Source organism: Gobio gobio (genome assembly GCF_949357685.1).
Source record: "Gobio gobio genome assembly, chromosome: 1".
Taxonomy (NCBI): domain Eukaryota; kingdom Metazoa; phylum Chordata; class Actinopteri; order Cypriniformes; family Gobionidae; genus Gobio; species Gobio gobio.
In genome coordinates, this window is record NC_137097.1 from 73,577,077 (window position 1) to 73,594,931 (window position 17,855).

The 17,855-nt window shown below is 41.0% G+C and overlaps 3 protein-coding genes across 3 annotated transcripts in view; 1 reads left to right on the plus strand and 2 right to left on the minus strand.

The window, feature by feature from the left end:
• Positions 1-17,855, minus strand: part of LOC307125338 (uncharacterized protein) — a 500,360-nt gene that overhangs the window by 396,176 nt on the left and 86,329 nt on the right. The window lies entirely within an intron of this gene.
• The window catches only part of LOC307122960 (uncharacterized protein), a gene marked incomplete at both ends in the record, with an annotated part of 765,959 nt that overhangs the window by 383,390 nt on the left and 364,714 nt on the right, over positions 1-17,855 (plus strand). The window lies entirely within an intron of this gene.
• The window catches only part of LOC307135771 (interferon-induced very large GTPase 1-like), a gene marked incomplete at its 3' end in the record, with an annotated part of 36,750 nt that overhangs the window by 5,172 nt on the left and 13,723 nt on the right, over positions 1-17,855 (minus strand). The window contains exons 4-5 of the mRNA XM_079832427.1: positions 14,219-15,407; positions 205-281 (exon numbers count right to left, since the gene is read on the minus strand). Of these exons, the coding sequence (XP_079688553.1) occupies positions 205-281; positions 14,219-15,407 (1,266 nt within the window). The remainder of the gene's footprint in view (positions 1-204; positions 282-14,218; positions 15,408-17,855) is intronic.

Consider the following 17,855-nt stretch of genomic DNA (forward strand, 5'->3'; position numbering starts at 1 on the left):
TTATATATAATTTCTTATTTTCCTATAACATGCTAATGAACTTGACTATAACTAAAATAGTCAAGACTAAAATGTTTTTTAAGACTTCACAGGACTTCTTCATTAGGCTATGTGTGATCTCTACATGTAGTGACACAGATTATGGGAGAAAATGGCATCAGTTTTAAAAAAGTCTTTTAAACAAGAATTTTTGTGAATGTTCACCTTTATAGAATCATTTGATTTAAAATCTTCAGTCCTTTGATTTCCTGTCCCACACGTCTCTGTGTTTTCAGGTGAATCTGAAAGAGAAAACAGCACTACTTTGTAAAATTTACATTTACATTTCTGCATTTGGTAGACGCTTTTATCCAAAGCGACTTACAGTGCCCTTATTACAGGGACAATCCCCCTGGAACAACATGGAGTAAAGTGCCTTGCTCAAGGACACACTGGTGGTGGCGACTGCTGGGATCGAACCAGCAATTTCAAAATTATCACGATTATCACCTATCACGGTTTTGATAAAATGAGATGAAAGTGTTCAAAAATAACTGATCCACACACTGAAAACATTTCAACACGTTTTATATTTGAAAAATAAAACAACAAATAAAACAATCAGCTCTATGCACTTTTTTAAGCAAGGATTCTATTCTGTGGCATGTCCTTCATTATAATGACCGTTGTCAATAGCAACTTATTATAACAGTGCACATCCATCACAACGGACGTGCTCTCTCGTTTTTGATTGTGTTGAAAATGAAATCAGAGGACTTTACTATTAATGCTACTATAATGTTGTGATCATCTTTTCTGGACGATTGTTTTGATTGCTGCACAAAATCAATTTATAAACGGGTAAGATTTAAAACCTTAATCTCAATTCAATATGTCCCCGTAATTTTTTATGTGGTAAAGAAAATCTGTGTAATAAGTGTACGATGAATATACATTATTATCCCTTAAATGCCCTTAATAGTTTTTTCTGAACTTGTTTGTTCGTTTTTTTGGCTCAAAGCCACTTGCTGCAAACTTTCCTTTTTCCTTCACGTTAATTTCAAGTGAGTGAGATCAAATATTTCCACTCAAAACAACATTTTGTGTCCAATTATTCCCCAGACATAGTTTTGGTATTGAGGTCAAAGTTAACTTGCCTTGCGTTCTCTATACAACAGTACACTGTAAAAAAATTCAGGCCTCCAATTGAAACATTTCTAGTGACCGATCACATCTAAATTTTTCAGTTGGCCAAATTGAATTTCTGTGAATTGATGCAATTTAATTCACAGAAATTCAATTTGGGCAACTAAAAAATGTTGATGTGTTCAGTCACTAGAAAATTTTCAATTTAGAGACCTGATTTATTTTTTTAGTGTTGATGATGGTCACAAAGACGACTCGGCCGATTTGAAGTGTTTGCCCCTATTGCAGCGACTTTCTTTTTGCATGTTCTGCAGACAGGGTGACCACACTCGATTAAGTTTCCCTCAGGACTTTTGTAAAAGCCAAAATATAACACAACTCAGACTTGGTCCTTTTAGAAGGCTGAAAATTTTCCCGAGCGCTGTCACTGCCTTCTGCCATTTCTTCTTGTTCAAAAAACAACATTGTGTGCTTCATCAGACTGATGTTGGCTGGACAGGAATTACAGCGAGTTTTCAAAATCACGATAATCAAACAGTTTGAATGATAATTCAATTTTAAATGATAATACTAACCGTCAGTACATTTTATCATGGTTTATCGTGAAACCGGTAATGGTTCCTTCCCTATTCTGTCATTGTTTAATAACCCTTATTGTTCCAGACCTATAAGAGTTACTTTCATACCTGGAATGCAAAAAAAAAAAAGATATTTGGCAGAATGACAGCCACTTTATTCACAGTATTCACTTTTTTTGTATCTTTGTTTTCCATTCAGTGAAAATGAATGGTGATTGAGCCTGTCATTCTGCTTAATATCTACTGTAGTTTTTATACATGTAAGAAAGAAAGACAAAGGTTTGAAACAACACAAGGATTGAGTAAATTAATTTTTAAATATTCTTTTTGGGATTACTATTATATATATATCCCTTGTTTGTCCTGAGCAGTTAAACTGCACAGTGTTCTTCAGAAAAATCCTCCAGGTTCTGCACATTCTTCAGTTTTCCAGCCTCTTTTTCATATTTGAACCCTCTCCAGCAATGACTGTATGATTTTAAGATCCATTCACTGATGCTCCAGAAGGACACACAATGCATTAAAAGCAGGGAGGTGAAAACTTTTTTTTTTTGTCCAAATTTTTCTTATTTTGTTTAAATATATATATTTTTTTCATTTAGTACTGCCCTTCAGAAGCAATGTTTCCCGGAAGACAAATTAAGTACAATTTACCTTGATTTTCAAATTCAATAGATTTTCACCCCCGGCTTTTAATGCATTGTGTGTCCTTCTGGAGCATCAGTGAATGTTTGAACCTTTTTTAGTAGTTGTGTTTGAGTCCCTCAATGGTCCTCAGTGTGAAAAGATGGATCTTAAAATCATACAGTCACTGCTGGAGAGGGTTCAAATATGAAAAAGAGGCTGGAAAACTGAAGAATGTGCAGGACCTGGAGGATTTCTCTGAAGAACATTGGGCAGTTTAACTGCTCAGGACAAACAAGGGACTCGTGAACAACCATCACAAAATGAAAAAACGGCCGTGAATCATCCAGGGAACGACACACAGCACTGAGAATTAAAGGTCCCGTTCTTCGTGTTTTTTTGAAGCTTTGATTGTGTTTACAGTGTGCAATATAACATGTGTTCATGTTTCGCGTGTAAAAAAACACAGTATTTTTCACACAATTTACTTATCTGTGTACCGCTGTTTCCACTGTCCTAAAAACGGCTGGTGATTTCCTTGTGCTATGAAGTCCCTCCTTCAGAAATACGTAACGAGTTCTGATTGTGCAAGCGGTTCCTGTGCTGTGATTCGACCACAGCTTAGCGCACGTGAAAGCGGTTCCTGTGTTGTAATTTGACAGCAGCTTAGCACACGTTGGAAAGGTCACGCCTCTTAACGGAGAGATGTATGCGTTCAATAATCTCTACAGCGTCCCTGGGAAAGCCAAACAAAGGTGATTTGACTCCTGGATGAAAATAACAGCGTCTCGATGACATGGCGATAAACACACTCAACGCAACAGTTCCTTTTCTCCACGCGACCGTCCGCTTGTCCACGTGGGACAGCAACAAGACCGCGCCCCCTTTTTCGCGTTTCTTTGTGGGCGGAGGTTATTCTGTTCTACTGCTCTACTGACGTAATTAAAGAAGGAAGTACCAGGATGTAGTCCAAGCCAGCCGTTCGCTGTAGGCTTTGAAAGGGAACTTCTGTTAAATAAAATATCTCGCTTGGCATTGAACTTTGAGCTTTATAATTTTACAGGTATTATTTATGCTCTAACAGCAACATTACACACTAACTAAAGTTTGAACAATGGAATCGTGAAGAAGGGGACCTTTAATGGTTCATAAACTTTTTATCAGGGTTATTTGAATAAATTCAGCAATTTTTTTTTGTCTTGTGGACTATATGTAAACATTTTTTTATGTAAAATATCCTATTCAGGACAGTACTAAATAAAAAATAACATGCATTTTGTATGATCCCTCTTATTTAGTTAAAATTATTCCCATTTTCACCGATTCTGCAAGCGATTCACATACTTTTTCATGCCACTGTATAATATATACACTGAACAAAATTATAAACGCAACACTTAAATTTTTGCCCCCATTTTTCATGAGCTGAACTCAAAGATTTAAGACTTTTCCTGTGTACACAAAAGGTAGAGCCCGACCGATAAAGGATTTTTAAGGCTGATACCGATACAAATATTTGGGGATTTAAAAATCAGATATTCCGATATGTCGGCCGAGATGTATATTAATATAAATAAATATATATTAAACTATATTAAAATATAAAAAAATTAAACTTTCATATATTTTAGATTCATTGCACACCAACTGTAATATTTCAGGTCTTTTATTGTTTTAATACTGATGATTTTGGCATACAGCTCATGAAAATCCAGAATTCCTATCTCAAAAAATTAGCATATTTCATCCGACCAATAAAAGAAAAGTGTTTTTAATACAATAAAAGTCAACCTTCAAATAATTATGTTCAGTTATGCACTCAATACTTGGTCGGGAATCCTTTTGCAGAAATGACTGCTTCAATGCGGCGTGGCATGGAGGCAATCAGCCTGTGGCACTGCTGAGGTGTTATGGAGGCCCAGGATGCTTCGATAGCGGCCTTAAGCTCATCCAGAGTGTTGGGTCTTGCGTCTCTCAACTTTCATTTCACAATATCCCACAGATTCTCTATGGGGTTCAGGTCAGGAGAGTTGGCAGGCCAATTGAGCACAGTAATACCATGGTCAGTAAACCATTTACCAGTGGTTTTGGCACTGTGAGCAGGTGCCAGGTCGTGCTGAAAAATGAAATCTTCATCTCCATAAAGCTTTTCAGCAGATGGAAGCATGAAGTGCTCAAATCTCCTGATAGCTAGCTGCATTGACCCTGCCCTTGATAAAACACAGTGGACCAACACCAGCAGCTGACATGGCACCCCAGACCATCACTGACTGTGGGTACTTGACACTCGACTTGCATTTCCTTCTCCCCAGTCTTCCTCAAGACTCTGACACCTTGATTTCCGAATGACATGCAAAATTTGCCTTCATCCGAAAAAAGTACTTTGGACCACTGAGCAACAGTCCAGTGCTGCTTCTCTGTAGCCCAGGTCAGGCGCTTCTGCCGCTGTTTCTGGTCCAAAAGTGGCTTGACCTGGGGAATGCGGCACCTGTAGCCCATTTCCTTCACACGCCTGTGCACGGTGGCTCTGGATGTTTCTACTCCAGACTCAGTCCACTGCTTCCGCAGGTCCCCCAAGGTCTGGAATCGGTCCTTCTCCACAATCTTCCTCAGGGTCTGGTCACCTCTTCTCATTGTGCAGCGTTTTTTGCCACACTTTTTCCTTCCCACAGACTTCCCACTGAGGTGCCTTGATACAGCACTCTGGGAACAGCATATTCGTTCAGAAATTTCTTTCTGTGTCTTACTCTCTTGCTTGAGGGTGTCAATTATGGCCTTCTGGACAGCAGTCAGGTCGGCAGTCTTACCCATGATTACGGTTTTGAGTAATGAACCAGGCTGGGAGTTTTTAAAAGCCTCAGGAATCTTTTGCAGGTGTAATTTTGATTCAGATGATTAGGTTAATAGCTCGTTTAGAGAACCTTTTCATAATATGCTAATTTTTTGGGAATTTTGGGTTTTCATGAGATGTATGCCAAAATCATCAGTATTAAATCAATAAAAGACCTGAAATATTTCAGTTGGTGTGCAATGAATCTAAAATATATGAAAGTTTAATTTTTATCATTACATTATGGAAAATAATGAACTTTATCACATGTATGTGTATGTGTAATATATATATATATATATATATTATATTAATGATCCCTCAGCCTCTCTAAAATATGACAATGCAGTTTAAAAATAAACTTGTTTGTTTTATTGTTTTAAGTTCTGATAAATAAAATGTATAAAAATACAAACTTAATATATGAAAATTAAAGTCCTTTGGACGAAAACACAATAACAAAAAAAAAACTAGAATGTACATTTCCTGAAGAAAATGTGAGTGGTGCTTGCCGTGGCAAAACTCGCCACCCGGATAATGCAAAAAAGCCAAGCAACATGTCTGTAGGATGTTCTGGGGCTGAGATATGGCTTATAAATGTGTTTGTACTGTTGCTAGGGTACTGTACAAGGTTGCTAGGATGTGTCTATACAGTTTATGGGGTGATATTGAAAGACTATTGGCCAGTCTGATTCAAAAGAGCCCAACTCTGTATACCTACAATGCTCTGGTACTGAGATATGGCTCGTTAATGTTGATATATGGTTGCCAGGGTGCTGTAACTGGTTGCTAGGGCGTGGCAATGAAGTTTGAATGTTACTACTTATTAGCTGCTTGATAGGCCGATTCAAATGAGACCAGCCCCAAGTCTCTGTGATGTTCTGATGCAGAGATATGAACACACAAACCTAATGCTAACACAATTAGCTAGCATGTTGTTAACATGATGTTAACATGATTAGCATGATAATAGCATTATGCTAACATGATTAGCATGATGTTAGCATGACGCTAACATGATTAGCATTATGTTAGCATGATGCTAACATGATTAGCATGATGTTAACATGATGCTAACATGATTAGCATGACAATGCTAACACGATTAGCATTTTGTTAGCATCATGGTAACATGATTAGCATGATGTTAGCATGATGCTAACATGATTAGCATGACAATGTTAACATGATTAGCATGTTGTTAGCATAATGGTAACATGATTAGCATAATGCTAGCATGATGGGAACATGATTAGCATTATGTTAGCATGATGTTAACATGATTAGCATGATGTTAGCATTACGCTAACATGATTAACATGATGTTAGCATGATGCTAACATGATTAGCATGACAATGCTAACATGAATAGCATGTTGTTAACATAATACTAACATGATTAGCATGATGCTAGCATTATGCTAACATGATTAGCATGATAGTAGCATAATGCTAACATGATTAGCATGATGCTAGCATAATGCTAACATTATTAGCATGATGTTAACATGATGCTTACATGATTAGCATGACAATGCTAACATGAATAGCATGTTGTTAGCATAATGTTAACATGCTAACATGATTAGCATAATGCTAACATGATTAGCATGATGTTAGCATTATGCTAATCATGTTAGCATGACAATGATAACACGATTAGCATGTTGTTACCATCATGCTAACATGATTAGCATTATGTTAGCATGATGCTAACATGATTAGCATGATGTTATCATGATGTTAACATGATTAGCATGATGTTAGCATGATGCTAACATGATTAGCATGACAATGCTAACATGATTAGCATGTTGTTAGCATAATGCTAACATGATTAGCATGTTGCTGGCATGTTCTAATCTTTAGCTAATCACTATTAGCATGTAGCTATTCACTGCTAGCATGTGTAGCATGTTGAAAGTCCAGTTTGCTAGCATGAGCCAAAAGACCCAACCGCCATTTCTCTACGATGTTCTGATGCTGAGATATAGGTCTTGTTAAACGGTTGCTAGGGTACTCTGTTTGGTTGCTATGGAGGGGCTTGGCAGCATCCAATGATGACACTGCTTGTCTGTATGAATGATATAAACCAACCCCCATGTCTCTATGATGTTCTGAGGCAGAGATATAGGTCCTTGTAAACGGTTGCTAGGGTACTCTGTTTGGTTGCTATGGAGTGGCTAGGCAGCATCCAATGATGATACTGCTTGTCTGTATGAATGATATAAACCAACCCCCATGCCTCTAGGATGTTCTGAGGCAGAGATATAGGTCTTGGTAAACGGTTGCTAGGCTGCTTGATAATGGTTGCTAGGGTGGTGATGGTGTTGACGGTGATATGTGATTGGCTGTTGATGCCCCGAGTCAAACAAACCCACAATCGTGTTTCTATGACACTTCTATCCAAAGATATCCCTTTGATCTCTTTCAATGGAAGTCTATGGGATCAGTTGCTAGGGAGCTCTAAATGGTTGCTAGGGCGTGGCTTGATGGGTTTACTGTGATCCTGAGATAGTGATTGGTTGGCTGAGTAAATTGAGCCCACCCCCTTGTCTCTGAGACACTGTGAGCCAGAGCTGTGGTCAATACAAAATCCTTATGCAATTTCCCATAGTAAGAGAAACACATGAGTTTAATAGGACATCCCTCCCATAGACAATGACTGGGGCAAAATTTGAGGAAATTTGGGCAGCTCTAATGCCCCAGGGGTAAAACTTATACCCCATTGTGATGTGTCATCTTGCAGGGCCTGTCAGCCTCTTCAAATGTGGTGACCCACGAGTTTCTACAAAATCCTCGTTCGGAGCTTTGACTCGTTAAAGTTGGTCGCAATGTTAAGTCAATGGGATTTTTCGGCTACTTTTTTGCCCCTGGGGCAAATATCGTACCCCCGACCCCTTAGAAAAGATATAGCACACCATTCCCGTATAAGCCGGTCGATTTGACGCCTCATTCATGGGTCTGTGACAAAAAATGTGGGAGGAGAAGCGCGCCAAAAAAGTGTCCAGAATAAAGAATAATAATAAACCGTTCCTGGGTGAGATAGTAATAGTGATGCCTTGCTACGCAAGCACCACTAATTAACAAAAAATTCAAAGTTACCAGTATTGATAGATGTGGTAAGCTTCATAAATATAACTTTGAGCAAGACTGGAAAAAAATATTCAGTTAAGTTCTGATAAATAACAACAACAGCAAAATATAAACTATATACAGTATAAATGAGCTACCTTATAATTACAATGTCAACTTGCTTATCCCTTTTCATGCACTCTTTTAATTCTATCCATCAAGCTACAACAAACCATTTTCAATCATCATGTGCTGCCTGCCTTCTAAAATCTACTACTTAGTGATGCATTAAATCCATTATGTGACTAGTTAATGCTGCGTCTGAACAAAGTCAGCAACGCACTTTCGTTCACTCCTCACGTGCTTAACTTACGATTTACAACGCAGGGACTGGAACTACAAATATAATTTATTTGCGCATTAATGTTAGCGGTCTTCCACTGATAGCCATGGCATTAGCTCGCTTTGTGGTTAGCTAAAGTCTATGATAAGTCATAATTTAGAAATGGACTGCAAAATATTGTAAAACATAATTTTTCAAAATAACGGGCAGGGGAGAGATGATACGTCTCATGTTGTCAAACTGTCATGCTATTAAAGAATCTTATTCAGTCACATGGTCCGAGTTAAACTGACAGTCAGTCAACTATACTGTAACAACCTAACGTAAGCTAATTCCGTTTCACTCTTGGCTTACATGTAACCGCAAAACTGGACTTGGCAGTCACAAATTTTGTCATGCTTATTTGAGTTAATAGAACTGATGGGGATGTTCTTTTAATTGTTATTCAAGCAATGTATGTCGTTGCCAACTTACAAGCTCTTCACGGATGATCTCAGTTGTGAATGAATGTTCGCGGCGTGCAGCATGACTCGGTGTTTCGTCCGTTTTTATTATTATTTTAAATATTCATTTATCGGCCATTATAAATGCCGATACCAATAGTTTGGAAAATGCCTAATATCGGCCGATAATATCGGCCCATCCGATATATCGGTCGGGCTCTAACAAAAAACCTATTTCTCCCAGATATTGTTCACAAATCTGTCTAAATCTGTGTTAGTGAGCACTTCTCCTTTCCTGAGATAATCCATCCACCTCACAGGTGTGGCATATCAAGATGGTGATTAGACAGCATGAGTATAGGCCAGAGCAGAGCATCCCAAACATGTTTAATGGGTGACATGTCTGGTGAGTATGCTGGCCATGCAAGAACTGGGATGTTTTCAGCTTCCAGGAATTGTGTACAGATCCTTGCAACATGGGGCCGTGCATTATAATGCAGGTTCACCACCTGATCTCTGAAAGAAGTGGTGGGAACCTTGGGCACGTATCCAGGCCATCTTAGTGAGCGTTAGCCGGCCCGAATTCCAGGCATGCTTTGTCAACTGAAAATGCCTGCAGGTCCCCTACCCTCACTACATTTTTAAACTAAATATCCAAATAAATGTACTTAGTAAACTAAATTAACTATATTAACTAAATTACTGATCTGCCCACATTGTCACTGTATGATAATTGAAATGGGCTGATGACATCACCACTTTCTCCAAAGCAGCTGTACAGCCGAATCAAATTCTGTTGCATTATTTTCCTGTTTAACACTGTGAAGCTGCTTTGAAACAATCTGTATTGTAAAAAGCGCTATATAAATAAAGTTGACTTGACTTAACGGAAGCCAGGGCAATCACCAGTGGCAGCTTGTCCATTGCACATGTTCAAGGCACCGATCCGTTTATCGACAACCTCGAGGCCGTGAGTATGAGAGTGAGAGCGTCATCGATCCTCAAGGAGTCATTCACCACTGATTATCTCCCGAAATGCGTTATTTGATGCATAATGAACACCTGATGATGGGGGTAAACGAGTGAATTCAGACACAGCTTTGTGTTTGACCACATGCACGTCATCTCTTAAATGACAGGGAACTACTTTGAAAATGGCAAGAGACATGTGCACCCCAGCCCGTGGCAGAGGCATCTGTTGATACAACAACATGCCTGGAAACTCAGTCTTAGGGCACTCCGTCCCGTAGAAGCGCATCTCGGGACTCAATCGCGAAGCTAGTGATGAAGCGGTCTCATGTGAAGCAGTCCGAGCGGCGTTACCGCTGCTGCGGATGCCATATGCCCAAGGAGCCTCTGACATAACTTCAGTGGAACTGCACTCTTGCCCTCGATTTGGCGAAGGCAAGTCAGCAGTGATTGCGCTCGTTTGCTCGTAAGCTGCACGTACATGGTGACCGAGTAGATTTCCATACAGAGAAAAGAGATCCTCTTCACAGGGGAGAGTTTGCTCTTTTCCCAGTTGACCTGAAGGCCCAAGCAGGCGAGGTGCCGAAGAACCAGGTCCCTGTGTTGGCAAACCTGGTCTTGAGAGTGGGCTAGTATCAGCTAGTCCTCGAGATAGTTCAGGATGCGAACCCCATGTTGCTTGAGTGGCATACGCCTCAACGACTTTTGTGAAGACGCGAGGAGACAGGGCTAACCTGAACGGGAGTACCGTGTACTGGTATTCCTGCCCCTCGAAGGCAAACCATAGAAACGCTCTGTGTCGAGGAAGAATGAAGACATGAAAGTATGCGTCCTTCAGGTCGATCGCTGCAAACCAATTCGATGGACGAACGCATTCGAAAATGCGTTTGGCTGTCAACATCTTGAATGGAAGCCTGTGAAGGGATCGGTTCAAGACGTGCAGATCCACTATTGGCCGTAACCCACCGCTCCTCTTGGATACAATGAAGTAGGGACTGTAGAAGCCGGACTTCATCTCGGCTGGAGGGACGATCTCACCCTTCGCCAGTAGGGTGTCGATCTCCGCATGCATGGCAGGGGCATTGGGAAGCTCTAGCCAGGCTCCCAGAAACTGAACCAGCGGGGTCACGCGAACGACAGGCGTACCCACGATGGGGCAGTGAAGCGGAATGACCAGCACAGACATGGGAGGCATTGGAGCGTCCCAAGGTTTGGGCGGGGTCATGTTCCGCACCCTGACAGAGGAGACCAGGGACGGACTAGGGTTTCACGGGGGTCTCGTCTGACAGGTGTCTAGTGACAGAGAGGGCTGAGAGTGGCGAGGCTGTGCGTTGCACACTGCCAACCGCGCCCTCTTGGGGCTCAGCGGTGAATATATAAGTTCTTAATTTTAACCATGAATAGGGTGCCGCTGACCGCGAGGCCAGCAGCGGAAGGGGAAAACCAAGGATTCTCCCTCGGCCTTCCACCGGGGGAAGGAGTGATCCTGTTACCATCTTCTGGGAAAGAGCTGAGTTCACTTCCGAGCGGCCCGTCTCATGAACGCTGCTTGGACTGCCGCTTGGCAGGGTTAGGGACCGAGACGGGCTGGGTTGCCTTCCTGTGACATCCTCCACGCCACGGCCTGGGTGAAGGCTGTTGCTGGGCAGGAGTCGCAGGAGGGCAGCCTCGACGGGGAGCAGGCTTAGGCATCTGTGCCCATTTCCACAGCGATCTTAAGGAATTATGATTGAACCGCTCGGTCTATTGAGCTAGCTTGTATGTGTGTTGGTGTTGTAGGTGCTTTTAGAAAAAAAAAAGTTGCTAAGGTAGTCTGAAAAGTTGCTAAATCTAGCGACAAAATTGCTAAGTTGGCAACACAGTTTGAAGCCTTGTTTATAATTTCGCCATTCACATGGCTCTACGCCGCGAACCTGCTCACTGCGCGCATTTCTCAGTAAAGTAATGCTTGATGTGCTCTCCGTTGTATAATTCTGTGAAACGACAGAGGGTGACTCTGTAATTGTTCTCCTTTAATCACTGCTTTTTGATGGTTTGGAAGTAGTTTGCTGAATAATTTGTCAAACACTCGTCTCTTTTGTTCACATATAAACTGATTAGGTTGCGGGTCATTTTGAGGACACATGGGAAAGTTTTTTTAGTAGCCTACACTTCTTAAACCCTAACCAAATAATCAAGTTAAACCCAGTAAACTTGAAATTGTGACTTGTTGTGACATTAGAACAAAACATATTAATGAATAGGCCCAGATAGATTTCAGCCTAATAGGGATACATGAACTGAATCGCCAATTTCACATGTATTTTGTGTATTTTCAAAATACAAAATACTGTATTTGTATTTAAATACATTTTTCCACACAGTATTTTGTATTTGTATTTTAAATTCATTTCCATGTATTTATGCCCATCTCTGGTGCAGGGTCAGCATTGCACTCGTGCATGTTTCTGAGCACCTTTGCCTGATGGACTTGAAGGATGGCCATAGTATGCAAGGTGGACACGGCCTGGCCCGTGGCTCTATAGGTCTTCGTAGAAAAGTAGACGTAACCCTACAGGCTTTGGATGGTTGCTTTTGGTCACCACGCCATGTTGAAGCGATCTGCGGACACAGTTGCATCGCAACAGAAGGCTCAACAGGGGGAACCCCTGTGTACCCTTTCACTGCACCACTATCGAGAGCAGTGAAGGCAGAAAAGACTGCCGAGCGATGGTGAAAGGTCAATGGCTACTCTATTTCAACACCTCCTTGTGCACTTCCAGGAAGTAGGGCACTGGGGGCTGACGGGCACTTTCAGCACGGGCTGCCCCCAGATACCAATCGTCCAGCCTTGAGCGCTATCCACATGGCGGAGGATTCAACTCAAGCCCGATGCTCTAAGCTGCCCGGGCAAGCATGGCTGTGAGTGCCGGATCAGATTTGGGCAATGCTGGGAATCCCAGCGCTCCGAATGAGACACAGGGCCCAGGACGGGAAACACCAGCGACCTCATTCGGCAACACAATGGGTTGCAATGTGCTAGAGGGGTGCAATGTTCGTCGAGTTGGCCCACACCGTAACCCTCAGATCACCCTGACCACCAGCCAAAGTATCCCCTCTCGTGGGGGTGATAGATTGGGGTGTGGTAGAGGGGACCCTCCCTCCTAGACAGAGATAATGGAGCCTCGATCGCAACACTGCAATGGTCATGTTCCCGCAGTAGGAACATGGCGCATCCATGTACGCGTGCTTGGTGTGCACAAGACCCAAGCACGCCAAACAGCGTTCATGCTCGTCAAATGGACTAACCAGCCGACCGCATCCAGAAACACACGGGTGAGACATCTTGAAAAAGACTTGCCATGTGTAGTTCTTTTGGAGAGGAGAAAGCTCTGCAGAAATGCCGAAGCGCCCAGGGAGAACACACACCCTGTGCGAGATCACTGCACAGATCAGACAGGAATGCGACACTCTGGAGAGTCGCTCGTCTTGAAGAGTAGAGAAGCTCAGGGCTCAGGAAGGCAAGTGAACACGGCTCCGAAGTAGAAACATAATATGAGATTGCCGCTCATGTTCTCACAAGGTGGGGCGGAGTTGCGCTAAGAAAATTCTACAGACCCATGGCATTCTCCCAGCTGCTCCCAAAGAGCTTGCATGGCTGACACCACCTTCGGTGTATGAATGGGTGAATTTGAGGCAATATGTAAAGCCCTTTGGTGGCCATGGGTCTGTTGAAAGCGCTATATAAATGCAGTCTATCCATTTACCATTCTCATGCCATTGGCTAGTTTTGTAGATCTCGAAGGCAATTGGCTTCTAAGCCATTGAGCCATTACTGACGTAAATCATAGTGACTGAACGAAAGGGAACCACACATTCAATGGAAGTCAATTAATTCCATTCAAACACATTCTTTTGCAATAACCAGTGTTTATGAGATGAAGAACCAAAGATTTTTAAGTTTCCCCAATAGCCAGAGAAGGTGAGTATTCAGTGCCACTGGGCACCTGCCCAAGTAGAATGCATAATATTGGTAAAAGAATGAGATCAGACCGATTTAGTTACAGAAACTGCATCACCACAATGGACTGAGTGAAGACAACTGAATCAGGAAAGGATCTTGAGTTGGGACTAAAGCTCAGCAGTTTTTGCACCAACAATGATTTGACTAATTCTGTCTCAGGGATTACATTTTCCTAGATAAATTGTTTAAAAATGAATAAATAAATAAATAAATAAAAAATTTTTTTACCTGGGATTATAGGAGATTGCTCTTCTGTTTGTGGGGGTTCATCTGCCAGCGGAAGTTCATCTGTAATTAGAGATTCATCTGTCTGCAGAGGTTTGTCTGTCTGTGGAGGTTTGTCTGTCTGTGGAGGTTCATCTGTCTTTGGGGATTCATCTGTCTGTGGAGATTGATCTGTCTGCAGAGGTTTGTCTGTCTGTGGAGATTCATCTGTCTGTAGAGGTTTGTCTGTCTGTGGATATGCATCTGTCTTTGGGGATTCATCTGTCTGCAGAGGTTTGTCTGTCTGTGGAGATTCATCTGTCTGCAGAGAGTTGTCTGTCTGTGGATGTTCATCTGTCTTTGGGGATTCATCTGTCTGTGGAGATTCATCTGTCTGCAGAGGTTTGTCTGTCTGTGGAGGTTCATCTGTCTGCAGAGGTTTGTCTGTCTGTGGATGTTCATCTGTCTTTGGGGATTCATCTGTCTGTGGAGGTTCATCTGTCTGCAGAGGTTTGTCTGTCTGTGGAGATTCATCTGTCTGCAGAGGTTTGTCTGTCTGTGGAGATCCATCTGTCTTTGGGGATTCATCTGTCTGCAGAGGTTCATCTGTCTGTGGAGATTCATCTGTCTGCAGAGGTTTGTCTGTCTGTGGAGATCCATCTGTCTTTGGGGATTCATCTGTCTGCAGAGGTTTGTCTGTCTGTGGGGATTCATCTGTCTGCAGAGGTTTGTCTGTCTGTGGAGATTCATCTGTCTTTGGGGATTCATCTGTCTGCAGAGGTTTGTCTGTCTGTGGGGATTCATCTGTCTGCAGAGGTTTGTCTGTCTGTGGAGATTCATCTGGCTGCAGAGGTTTGTCTGTCTGTGGAGATTCATCTGTCTTTGCAGACAGATAAATCTCCAAAGACAGATGAATCTCCAGAGGTTTGCCTGTCTGCAGAAGTGTTTCTGTCTGCAGAAGTTTGACTGTCTGCAGAGGTTTGTCTGTCTGTGGCGGTTCATCTGTCTTTGCAGAAAGATAAATCTCCAGAGGTTTGCCTGTCTGCAGAAGTTTGACTGTCTGCAGAAGTTTGACTGTCTGCAGAGGTTTGCCTTTCTGTGGAGATTCATCTGTCTTTGGGGATTCATCTGGTTCATCTGTCTTTGGGGATTCATCAGTGTGCAGAGGTTCATCTGTCTGTGGAGGTTCATCTGTCTTTGGAAATTCTTCTGTCTGCAGAAATTATGATGATGGTGTTTACAAATTACATATAAAAACATAAATATTAATTCAATTATAACTTTTCATATTTTTAATTATAAAGTTAAATATCAGTGTGGTCTTTCTCCACAGTGAAAAAAAATTGCCTTTATCAAAACTAGACAGCAAAAATGGTTAGATTTGAACTTCAATTTTCTGATTAAAGATAGAGAAATACATTATAGGGCTGAGCAAACTGTCTACCTCTATACTGATGTCTTTACCTTATCACCTCGTTACTTTATGCAGTGTCATTTTACAGCTCATAAACGCAATAGAAATGTGATTAATTCAGCAGAAATGTTCAAGCAAGCTAAAATTCTATTTGAAAATATCACTTGGACATGGGTTTAGCAGAATATGTGAACGCACATTTCCTCCTCTATGACCACTGATCTGAACAGTTTGAGTGTGAAAGAATTGAAAATAATCAAAGATATTTGATATTTGAAATCCAACAAAGAAATTTGCTTTACTGTTGTCAACCCCCATTTCCTTATCAGAAGGGCCATCTGGAAGACAATAGAGAGGCCTGTAGGCCATATGGGTGTCACACCTTTACAGTGGTGGAAGTTTGGTCTGATCGGTCAGTTTAAATGAATACATTTGGTTTCAGTCACATGGTCAAGTAATATATAAAAGAAGATTGGAACTGTTGCTCTTTCTCTTTTTATCTGGCTCTTTTCCTCTGGCTCTTGAGGTCTTCTGTCCTTCTCTTCTTTGCCCCCCCCCCCACTCTCTCTCTCTCTCTCTCTCTCTCTCTCCCTCTCTTGCCCTCTCTCCTCCACTCTCTCTCTCTCTTTCTCTATCCCTCAGGTAAGATTTTATTCATACTGTGTACGATTAATGGTATAAGTTTATCATCTCATACATCCATTTTGAAGCTATTTTAAGTGTAACCATAACCAGATTTTGTCATTAAATCCTTTCTATTACGAATACTGTGCAAACTAGTTTTGATTTGGTATTGACTTTGAAGTGCTCCCTATTGCAATACAATATAAGCACATTGTAGCAACGCTCTCCCACAAATTTTTCTATTGTAACTGCACTTATTTCCGTCATTGGTATAAGTTGCAGTGGGTGGAAATAGACGAGAAATGTACAGTTTTCTTCAATCTTTCTGATAACGTTTCTTTAGTCTTCTGGCAACCCTGCAGATTGAACCATCATCAGGAGTCCACTCTTACAAGTGTCACATTGTTGTGCTGACTGTTTCATGAATCTTTCACAAAGTTATGAGACTTCATTTCAAAAATTCAAAACTATATGTGATTCAATATAGTAGTGTATCTCATTTTACATGTGAAAAGTGTGTCAACGTATTTGGCATGCTATTCGTATATTTGTATGTAAATAAAACCCTTATCTTATAAAATCATATAAAGCCATCATGTCTCTTTACAGGAGACATTTTTTGAAGATGGAATAGGTTGTCTCTTCAATCTTTTTGTGTGACACGGAGGAGGGTTGGATCGACCCAACAGAGCAACGAACCAAGCTGTTTCATAATTTATAATGGGAAATATGTTAAAAAGCAGCAGTGTATATTGAGTTAACTTTATTGTCCTAAAAGGCGATTCTTTTTGTAGACAGCAGTATTCATACACGCAACACAAATACACATTAAATAACACACTTTTATAATGAATCATTTAAAACTTAATAGCAGCAGGTATAAAGGAATTTTTATATGTATTAGATATAGATATAAAAATTCAATTTATATAGATATAAATGCGGTGTATATCTACTATTACTTACAATGCTGTTGTAAAAATATTTTGGTTAATAATACATTTATTGGTTCTGTAGGAGCCTGTGTGATATGTATTTCATTCATCCTGTATTCGCGACCCCTTGCTCATATCTTGATTTTAAGCACAGGTAATTGCTGGCACATAAAGTAGTTTTAGCTATTACATTCTATGATGAGATTGCTTTGTGGCTGGTTCCTGTGCAGCTTGGGGCCAGGCCCCTAAAAAATAGGGCCAGGCTCTACCTGGACTCGTCTATGTTCTGGAGTTCTAAGAACATTCTCTTTAGTTCTATCTATGCAGGTCTCATTGTTCCCCTGAGATCTCTAACTGTTAAAAAAGTGATGGAAAAATGCTTCCCCTTATGAACCATGGCTTCTTGAATCTTTAACAGGGCTTATTGCTTTTCTAAAACGGTTACCACACAATACAAATATTACAGCCAAATTATATTTATCAATGCAACTTCCATTAAGTAAAATCACCTTCCACCAGAAAAATAGTCACTGACCGCGAACAGCAACCACTGATCTACATAAATGTTCTCTATATAGATCAGTGACAGCAACATAAGTTACATTATTACGCCATTAGATGGTGGCAAAGACTGTCTTAATGATTTAGTCTGATTTAGGCAACAAAACGACATACAGTAGACGAGCGG